We start from the raw sequence: 9984 nt of genomic DNA on the forward strand, positions 1-9984 counted from the left end.
AATGAAATTAAAATTAAAATTTAAATAAAATAATATTAAAATATAAAATTTATTTTTAAAAAATTATAATATGAGATGGTTAACTAAATCAGTCTTAAACCTAAAGAATAGAAATGGGAAATCAAACAATTAAAGGCCCGACAAAAGCAGAAGGGGGTACTAAAGTAACTTGACGAAATATCTCCCTCTCTTCTCTTTTAGAACAATTAAAGCCTCTTTATATGTATTTTTTAATTTGCTTATTTATTACTTTATTTTTTTCTTTTTATTTTTTATTTTTTAAAGATAAGAAAACTTTTGTTTTCCTCGTCAAAATCCACCATTTTAGCTGTCCGCCTGTCCCCTTCAAACGCAAATAAACCATCCCTCGCCACAAAATCACAACTTCTCAAACTCTTTCTTTCCCCCTCCCCCGTTCTCTCTCTCTCTGTCTCGATACCTACAGTTTCACTCACTCATCGCTCACTAGTTTTCTCAACCGTAACCCTTGTTTGGCCCATAAGGTAAAACGAAGATCCTATGGAGGCACCTGAGTTTTTCCAGAGCGCGGGATTTTGCCCACAATACGTGCCCGAAAAGCGTCACTCATCAGATAATAAAACTGCCGGCGCTGGCGGAGACCATTTCATTGTGGAGGATCTCCTCGACTTTTCCAACGAAGACGCTGTCATTACTGACGGTATTCTCGACAAGGCCGCTGGAAACTCTGTCGAATCCTCCACTGTTACCGTCGCCGACAGCTGCAATTCCGCGTCGTTTTCGGGGGGTGAACCGAATTTTGTCGGTGATATCGGGTGCCGAAATTTCTCTGACGGGCATTTCCCCAGCGACCTTTGTGAGCCGGTAATATTCTGCAGTTCATGAAAAATATCATGTGTGCATGTGTGAGGACGTCAGAGAGAGATTTTTAAGATCATCCTGATAAATTCTGTATTTTTGGTTTCCTTTTACAGTATGACGACTTAGCTGAGCTCGAATGGCTTTCCAATTTCGTGGAGGAATCGTTCTCCAGCGAGGATTTGCAGAAGCTCCAGCTGATATCCGGCATGAAAGCCAGGACCGACGAAGCGTCAGAAACTAGCATCGAATTCCAACCCGAGCCCAGTCGGAACAGCCCCATATTCAACCCCGATATGTCGGTCCCGGCCAAGGCCAGGAGCAAGCGGTCCCGGGCTGCCCCATGCAACTGGACGTCCCGCCTCCTCGTACTCTCTCAAGCCACAGCCTCGCCCGAGCCCGACGTTGTCTATCAGGCACCCGTGAGCTCCGGCAAGAAAACCGCAAAGGCCACACCAAAGAAGAAGGATGGTCCCGAAGGAGCAGTCAGTGACGGCAGGAAATGCCTGCATTGCGCCACGGATAAGACGCCGCAGTGGCGGACGGGGCCAATGGGCCCGAAAACACTTTGTAATGCATGCGGGGTTAGGTACAAGTCCGGTCGGTTAGTACCGGAGTACCGTCCTGCAGCTAGCCCAACATTTATGCTGACGAAACACTCGAATTCACACCGGAAGGTACTGGAGCTTCGGCGCCAGAAGGAGATGCTGAGAGCCCAGCAGCAGGGGGAGCATCAGCAGCAGCAATTCCTTCATCACCAGAACATGGTGTTCGAAGTATCCAACGGTGACGATTACTTGATTCACCAACACGTGGGCCCCGATTTCAGGCAGCTGATCTAGCTGCGGGCGGTAGCTACGAAGAGTTAGGAGAATCCTCGCACGATAGTCTCGGCAGTTAATTTTGGGAGATTAATTTGAATTAGCAGTTGACAATTTATAAGTACTTTACTATAATTAGCCAATTTGCGAAATTTAATTTTCCATTTTTGTAGGCTTAATTTTTGGATTTCGTAATCTGTTGTGTTAATTAATGTTGTTTCACGAGTTTCTTTGCCTTATAACTTGGCAAATTCTGAAACCCAATTTTTCCCTAATTAATTCAGTTTTTTTCCCTAATTATTCCTCTTGATCTCATTTTCTCTTATTGTTCCTTTTTAATAACTGCATGGGAAATATTAGCTTAATTTCAATGTGTTTATACTTTAGAATATGACTTTTTAAAAAAAAAAAAAAATTAAGATTAGAGGTTTTGAATTTAGATTTTCTATTTAGAGAATCGGATCATATGCTATTAAACTCTTGGTACAAAAATATGACATTAATCAAGAGAAATGAATGATAATTTATTGGCAAAAAATGCATGTGATTCTAAGCGAAAAAAGAAGAAGGCAAATAGCTAGGTAGATAGGATAATAAACATATATAAAAATGTTTAGCACGCATATATACATGGATCTATATATTTATGGTCACAGTAGCTAATTAAATATTGGAGACTATCCCTTTCTTTTCCATCGTGCCAACCATGCCAAGCGGACAGATATAAAGGAAAAATCGTTAAATTAACAGAAGAATTATATATATATCTAACCAACTGGAGAAATTAATAATTAAACCCATCATGTATATCTCAAAAACGTCCTATTACATTTTTTTTTTTTTTTTCTTTTTGCATGCAACCGGAAAATTTTACGTACTAGCTCGCCCCTGGCCAAAATAATTAAAATATATATATTATTTATTTTTGTTTTCAAAAGGCATCGAGTTTTATTAAATGCATAGTGATGTTATGTACTAGAGACTGAATGTACAAAGTTTGTACAATTACTTTATAAAATTGTGGATCCCATTAATTTTTAATACTTTTTTATAATGAAGTCTATTTTCTTAAAAGACTCATACAGAATTTGTACATTTTAAACTTATATATATATATATATATATATATTATCATTTTCTCCCTAATGCAAAGATGTACTTTGCGTGAAACGAATGCAATGGAATCAAAATTGAAGCTTTGGTGGAGGTGCGTGCTTGATCAACACTAATCAAGTAATGTTAAGTACAAGTTTTAAATAGATAAATCTTATATAAGTTCTTTATAAAAAAAGTGAATTTCACTAATTAAAAAATTATATTTTTTTACACTTTTTTAAATAGAGTACTTTTTTACAAAAATTTGTACGATATTTATCTATTTAAGACTTGTACAGATCACTCCTCTTTTATTTAACTGGATATTTTTTTACATTTTTTTAGATGGAGTCTACTTTTTTTTTTATAAGAATTTGTATTGAACTTTTCTATTTAAAACTTGTATTAATCACTCACTTTATATATATATATATATATATAAACTGGATCCACATGAATTTCAGTGAAAACTACCTGAAGCCGCTGGTATGGTAATTTACCATTCAGAGAATGTTAGCATTTCCGGGAATTTAGAAAGCATGCAAATTAAAAAGCAGATTCCTCACCAGATTTCCACGTTGTTTACCGTTAATTGAAGTCAGAAGAAGTTTTTGTATTCTTTTTCGTCTACAAATTTTATTTTTTTCAGTTTATGATTTTCAAAAATTAAATTAAATAATTTTATTTCTCGTATTAAATTCTATCGTCGTTAATCATACTTGTTAATATTAATATGTTAGCATGGTTATAATCTTCTTTCTGTATCTTTTGTTTTTGTTTTTATATATAATTATTAAAATTATTAGAGTTGACGATCCAATCAACTGCATGCACGATCCTAGGCAACGCTAATCCATATGTCTATACTTTTATTTAATAGTAAGTACTGCAACATCTTCGAGTTTTAGTCCTTTTTTAACTCAATTATTGTCCAAACAAGCCATTGTTATTTTTTTAGATTCGTCTTCTTATTTAATTGCCATTTTCAGTTCTATATATATATATATATATATATGAATAGAGTGAGAGGGGAAGCGCTGTTTGCGGTGGTCACATGCCTCTCTTCCTTTTGCCTCATGCAGTGGTCAGTGCAGTCTTTGATGCCTATCGCATATCCACAAAAGTTCGTAAAATCATGAAATCTCTTCATAACTAGAATATTTATTTACTTAGAGAGGGGAGAAGAGGTGAGTGTAATATCACGTGTCCTGTGTTTTAAAATAATTTAATAATTATCACGCACATTTGACTTGACGACACAAAATACAGTAGATTTTATTTTTCTTTTGGCCATTCTATTGTAGACATTCATGATTAATGAACTGACCATGAAGTGTGCAAGAATCATGTTTTGTGCGACGTACGCGGTTTTCAGTTCTTACACGTGGTGATGATGGGTGTGAAAGTAGAAGAGATGCAAAGGACGGGGAAAATGAAATGGAGAGAATGGCAGGTAGAGTCCCACATGCAGCTGTATCGTTTTATCTTGGAGACATGATGGGGGAAGGGCACCGTCGCCAAGACCCCTTTCAAAGAAATGGGAGACAATTGCGGGACATTATCCCATAAACCAGCCCACTTCCTCACCTGCAGTACTTCACGTTGCCTTCAGAAGATAAATATACATATATTCCAAAATCTTTACCCACATTATTACATTTCCATCTTTGTATATAAAGGTATAGAAAGAAGTACAAGATCAGCATGCCTTTATCACCTTTAAAATTAACGTATATAGCCGAATAAGTTGAAATTGATATAAATTAGGTTTTGAAAGGAGAAATACCAATGAAAAATAAATAAACAATTTATCATAATAACGAATTAATTTAAAGACAAACAATTGGGTATTACTATCTTTTAACAACAAAAAAGGTCAATAAACCACATTGCAAAGGATTTTTATTGACCACCAGTAATGGTATTGTGTTACATTGCTGCTGCAATAAAACCCTTGAGACAATTCAACAGAAGTTCTCGAGAATTCTAGCAACAACAATATGGCTAGAGAATCGATTTGATGCGGCCATATTCCGGCCACACAGAACTGACAAAAATGATTCTTAACAGATGGTGAAAAGGGCATGCAGCACACGAAGAGTAACATGACTCTGATCCATCTACCACTGATCACTATTATTAAACTTCAAGCTCTTATCGCGGCACACTGAGACCTAGTTCTGAACCCAAAAAAGAAAAAATATATATTAATATATTAGAAAACCCACAGGCCACAACTAGCAAATGATAATGATTACTAAAATAACAGGTTCTCATCAAGTCAAATGAATCCTTAACAAAGCTGTTTGGCATTGTTTTTCCTTTCTTTCTTTATTTTTCCCAACGACCTAATTAAATTAATATAGGGGAAGAGAGCTGCCATCCACCCTCAGGACAGAAATTAGGCTACTTGAGGAATGGATCCGAACCTCTTGACAATGGATTAGAGAAAAGAAAATTTTAGAGGACATAATTATAGCTAATCAAAATATTGAGAAGAACCAAAAAGATAAGTAATTGCAACAGCTATACTTTTTATCTTTCAACAGTGATATCATTCGGAAGCTGAGTCCAAATAAATTGTTAATGCTAGAATTCAGAAGTTCTTCAAATAAAAAGTGAAATACTGGAATTCCGCATGGAAAACAGTAGAGACAAAACGACCTACAACTTCATTGCATGTCCCGGAATTTAAACCCTCGTATAGCTTTATAAAGCAAGTAAAACAATCTTACTCTGAAATAAACATAGTCTAGGGGGAAAGTGTCTGATGACCTAAAGATCCTGAAAGAAGAAGAAAAAGAAAGATTTCCTAATTTGATGTGTATTTGAATTCACATTCAAATGGGACTTCGAAAAAAAGAAGAATTCAAAGTAGATTGCCAATAGCGACCAAACGGAGAGTTGCATTTGAAGCTTGTTCCAACTAGATGTTGAGAGTTATGTTAGAGGTGCAACCAAATGGGATTTTGGATTTATGCTTGTTAACTTCTAGTTCTATTCCAGCTCTTGTGAGTTCAAGGAAAGTATGTAAACTCACTACCATGAAATCATGGACACTCTGGTCTCATCACCTAGAGCTAAAAAAGCTTTTCTAATCTATTAATTTGAGCCCGGTGTCTGGTCTAACATTTAACAGCATTTTATGAGTTATCATTTACTTCTAGTTGGGGACACGGCAACAACATAGTCAATATTTTTATAATTATGAGAATCATTTATCTAGATCTCCTATAAAACACAGATTTATTTTCCAAATACAAGATGAGAGAGGGGAGCTTGTTAAGTGATTTAAGGCCTGGTTTGTTTTCACAAACCATCTCATGTCATGTCATCTCATCTAATCATTACAATTTTCCCAAACTTGCAAATAAAATACAAAAAAAAATCAACTTTTTCAAATTTTAAAACAGAAATTATATTAAAAAATTATATTCTAGCAGTATTTTATTCAACTTTCATTTCATCTTGTCTCATCTCATCTGTGTAACCAAACGAGACAGTCAATCAATTCATCTTTTCTTGAAATGTAGCTTATCAATTCAACATTTAATTATATATATATATATATAAGTTTATCAATTCAACATTAAGATATCACAATCTAACCAAACAAAAGCCAATGTAGAATCCATAGTCAAGATGACCAAAGCATGATGGGGAACATCACATAAATTTTGACATGCATGGGATAAGGAGAAATAAAGATTCCACCTAAAACAGTATTTGGAGAATGAATCAGAAGCGAACAATTCATTTGCAACTCATTTAGCAGCAAAAGGATCTCAAGTAAACACAGGGTATACAAGAGAATCCCCTAAAGAATTACACAATAAGGTTAAAGAGAGCACAAAAGAAAGAAAGGAAAACTCCCATCACAGTAGAAGACTTTTCAACAGCCACAGAAATTTCATTATTCCTCTCACCCAAGCACCCGCAATAAGGCAAAGAGGAGCTTAGCTCCATTTCAGACTATTTTCAAGCCAACAAAATAACCATTTCCAACTGAAGTCGGCATCCCTCCCCTTCTTTGGCATCACCAATGGCACCACCCATTGGATCCCAAGTTCCAGCGATAGAAAGCACAAAATATTGCACAATCCGCTAGTGACTCATTATAACAAAGACGGGATACACACTGCCAAATGAAATTGAAACTCTAAACTAGCCACCCAATTAGAAGCAATCCATTTAAATGTTCTGCAGGCAGCATACAACCATTACTGCAAGAATGGTACCGGAAGACTTCTGAGACCTACAATTATAAGATAGTTCGATCCAATTCTCAAGTGCCTAAGAGTTTCTTATGCAAAGGAAAAAAAGAATAAAGAAAATGAAATGTTTGAACGCAAAAAAAAATATACTTATCTGCTGCGGGAAGTGCAGAAACAGGAATGTAGAAGTTCTTTATACATAATTCATCACAGACCAATAAATAAATATCTACAAACATCCAGGCGTGTGTATACACATTACACACACGTTCCTTGAGCAGGGCATGTGGAATCTTTTCAGAAAAATTAAACCTTCAACGTAGACAATAAAGAAATGGGTTCCTCACCATCAAGTTTAGTAGGTATCGAGATTTCAAAAAGAATCCCAAAATTCATTGTTCAGCAGAATTCTCAGTAATGAAACAAATGGCTAGAAAATAAATCACAAAAATAGAGAGAAAACACAAATTAAACTGTAGAAAAGGGACAGGAAATCCAACGAAACTCAGTTATTCGCGTAATACTGATACTTTATAATGATAAAATTGAACATTAATTTTAATCATCAAAACAAAAATTGTACATTAATTTAATCGATTCTGTGGTCAAATTAAAAAAATATGTATGTATATATCAAATAACAACACAAGAAAACTTAAAATCCGACCTCACGTAATCAAAAAGTAAAAAGTTGCTTACAGATACTAATCTAAAACAATGGAGAATATCAAACTCCTGGGTTTGCACTGCAAAGCATACCCTGAGACAACGACCTCGAGCTGCTCGAATCAACTCCGAGGCACGAGGTGAGCCGAGCCGAAGAAACCGCTGTGTGGAGAGGAAGCAGAGACTGAAGAGCACCCAATGGAGGAATCGACCTGAAATTCAAAATCTGTGGTTTGTTAGAGATTTTAAAAAATGAATTCAAAAATTCTACAAAAAAAAGAGAGCAAAATGAGCAAGGGAAGTGGCTTGCCTCGGAAAGCAGAGCGAAGAGCTGGGCTTGAGTGTGGGAAGAAAAGGTGAGGAATTGGGCCTAAGGGTGGGTTTGGTGAATGTCGATTTGAGGAAAGAGAGAGTAGGTTGTGAGAGAGATCTACAGCGGGACGCCATCGGAGTAGACGGGCGATAACTGTTGGAACTTAGGGTTAGGACTTTTCGGTTCTGGACAATGAGACTCGGAAATTTTCAAGCTACTTGATCCGAGAGGAGGGCTTTGGCGAGGTTTATCGTGGGATCTTTTTGTACTGTTACATTATTATTATTTGAGAACGAATTCTCTAAATAATTAAAATTAAAATGATAGTTTTTCTTTTTTTTTGGTACGTCGATTTCTTCTATCCGACGGCAAGATGCACCATACGTTTGTGATACCGCTGCCCAAGACGTGCCTTGTGGTTTACCGGTTACTCTGTGCCAAAGTTTTATACAGGAATAAATACTCTCAACTTATTTTCTTTTATCTAATTTAATTTTATTATTATAATTTTTTTAAATTTTTTTATAAAAAATATAATAATAATTTAATTTTTTAAAATTTTAAAATAATAATATTATTAAAAATAATATTTCATAATATTTATTTAATTTTTAAATTTTATCCCAATTTATTTATTCGAACGGTACTTTGGGATTCTCCGCCTTGATATTTTCTATTGAGTAATGTTATATATAGTCACTTTTGCGTATTCTCTGTACACTTCATTGATATGATTGACTGGATTAAATTTTTTTTTAATATCCAACCAATTGTATTACTAGAGTGTATAATAAAATGCACAAAAATGACTCCACTTAAAATTTTTGTTTTCTATTTCCCTTGCTCACCCACTATCGCTCGCGTGTCCCTCAATACTACACAAAGAATCTCAGCCACGTCTGTCTACAAAGTCCTCAACACACACGTATACTTTTCCAAATATAACATTTCTTCTACCTCTTCGAGTACCACAAACTACCTTTTATCTCGGTATTTCCTTCCCGATGGAGTCCGTTGCCTCCAATACACCATCCTCGTCGGACAACCATCATCCTCCCTTGCGATTCAGACCCATCCATCAACCAATAGCAGATCGGATACTTAGAGCTCTCAGTCACCATCTCAGCCTCCTCCACCGTGAAGACTCCAACTTCTTTGTGTTGGGTGCCACGGGAAACGTTTACACTGTGACGTTGTCTGTCACCCCTTCATGCTCGTGTCCTGACCACACAACTCCATGCAAACATATATTATTTATCTTTATTCGAGTATTGGGTGTTTCTCTAGATGATACTTGTCTTCAGAGGAGAACTCTCCGGCCATGCCAACTCAATCACTTACTCAGCACGCCTACATCACCTGAAGTAATTGCAGGAGCCAAGGTTCGTGAGAGATTCCATGAGTTATTCTTTAAAGCTAGGCAGAGCGCTTCACAGCCGATTGTTGATATAAAAAACGACACTAATTGCCCGGTTTGCCTCAGCGAGATGGGAAAGGGTGAGAGAGTTGTGACCTGTGCGACATGTCAGAATCCGATACATGAAGAATGCTTATTAAAGTGGAAAAGGAGCAGGGGAAGGAGGTCTGCAAGTTGTGTGATATGTCGGGCAAGGTGGAGAGATGGGACTGAGCAGGAAAAGTATTTGAACCTAGCAGCTTATGTTGGCGAGGACAACCCAACTGTTGAGGACGGTGGGATCCTTTGTAGCAGTTGAGTTTTCATGATTGGTTAACCTAGCTAGAAACATAATTAGCAAAAGCCAGGTTATGGAACATTTCATTGTAACTATTACATGTATATAACAAGGTAGAATTTTAGATGGAAATGTCTAGAGTAAAACTTTTTGCTTGGAAATGATGTTTATTTTGTATTTTTCAAGCCTTAAGCAACTACGTTGTATTAATTGATATTACAGGAAAGTATGGTCGGGGCAAAGAAGCCACCAATATAAATATAGAAAATTTTAAATGAAGCAACAAGTAATTCAAGCCAACCATGAAATCTAGGCACTAGTCTCGTATTCTTGCCGTTGTTAAA

At 36.1% G+C, this 9984-nt stretch overlaps 3 protein-coding genes across 5 annotated transcripts; 2 read left to right on the forward strand and 1 right to left on the reverse strand.

The window, feature by feature from the left end:
- Positions 1 to 333: 333 nt before the first annotated feature.
- LOC122315028 (GATA transcription factor 12-like) lies at positions 334 to 1955 on the forward strand. The gene is made up of 2 exons (XM_043130710.1): positions 334 to 843; positions 954 to 1955. The coding sequence occupies exons 1-2, from the start codon at positions 520 to 522 to the stop codon at positions 1677 to 1679; spliced, it is 1050 nt and encodes a 349-aa protein (XP_042986644.1). The 5' UTR covers positions 334 to 519; the 3' UTR covers positions 1680 to 1955.
- Positions 1956 to 4536: 2581 nt separating this feature from the next.
- On the reverse strand, positions 4537 to 8212 carry LOC122314788 (protein NONRESPONDING TO OXYLIPINS 2, mitochondrial). Of its 3 annotated transcripts, none has more exons than XM_043130381.1 (3): positions 7944 to 8210; positions 7727 to 7845; positions 4537 to 4933 (listed from the first exon to the last, which is right to left on the reverse strand). In XM_043130381.1, exons 1-3 carry the CDS (start codon positions 8078 to 8080, stop codon positions 4908 to 4910), a joined length of 282 nt encoding a protein of 93 aa, XP_042986315.1. In that variant the 5' UTR covers positions 8081 to 8210; the 3' UTR covers positions 4537 to 4907. The 3 variants fall into 3 exon arrangements, with proteins under 3 accessions (XP_042986315.1, XP_042986313.1, XP_042986312.1); XM_043130379.1 differs by having other exon boundaries at positions 7667 to 7845; XM_043130378.1 differs by lacking the exon at positions 4537 to 4933 and adding an exon at positions 6488 to 7008 and having other exon boundaries at positions 7944 to 8212.
- A 674-nt stretch (positions 8213 to 8886) lies between these two features.
- On the forward strand, positions 8887 to 9772 carry LOC122316871. Its single transcript, XM_043133700.1, has one exon. The coding sequence runs from the start codon at positions 8951 to 8953 to the stop codon at positions 9659 to 9661; it is 711 nt and encodes a 236-aa protein (XP_042989634.1). The 5' UTR covers positions 8887 to 8950; the 3' UTR covers positions 9662 to 9772.
- The last annotated feature ends 212 nt before the right edge of the window (positions 9773 to 9984 follow it).

This window comes from Carya illinoinensis, chromosome 7 (assembly GCF_018687715.1).
Source record: "Carya illinoinensis cultivar Pawnee chromosome 7, C.illinoinensisPawnee_v1, whole genome shotgun sequence".
NCBI lineage: Eukaryota > Viridiplantae > Streptophyta > Magnoliopsida > Fagales > Juglandaceae > Carya > Carya illinoinensis.

Excerpts from the sequence above, each read along its gene's own strand:
- LOC122315028 (XM_043130710.1), top strand. The coding sequence starts at position 520 with ATGGAGGCACCTGAGTTTTTCCAGAGCGCGGGATTTTGCCCACAATAC. Across the intron at positions 844-953 it reads CCAGCGACCTTTGTGAGCCG|TATGACGACTTAGCTGAGCT; the intron begins GTAATATTCTGC and ends TTCCTTTTACAG.
- LOC122314788 (XM_043130378.1), bottom strand. The coding sequence starts at position 8,080 with ATGGCGTCCCGCTGTAGATCTCTCTCACAACCTACTCTCTCTTTCCTC. Across the intron at positions 7,846-7,943 it reads TCTTCGCTCTGCTTTCCGAG|GTCGATTCCTCCATTGGGTG; the intron begins GCAAGCCACTTC and ends TTTGAATTTCAG. Across the intron at positions 7,009-7,726 it reads CTCGAGGTCGTTGTCTCAGG|GTCTCAGAAGTCTTCCGGTA; the intron begins GTATGCTTTGCA and ends TTATAATTGTAG.
- LOC122316871 (XM_043133700.1), top strand. The coding sequence starts at position 8,951 with ATGGAGTCCGTTGCCTCCAATACACCATCCTCGTCGGACAACCATCAT.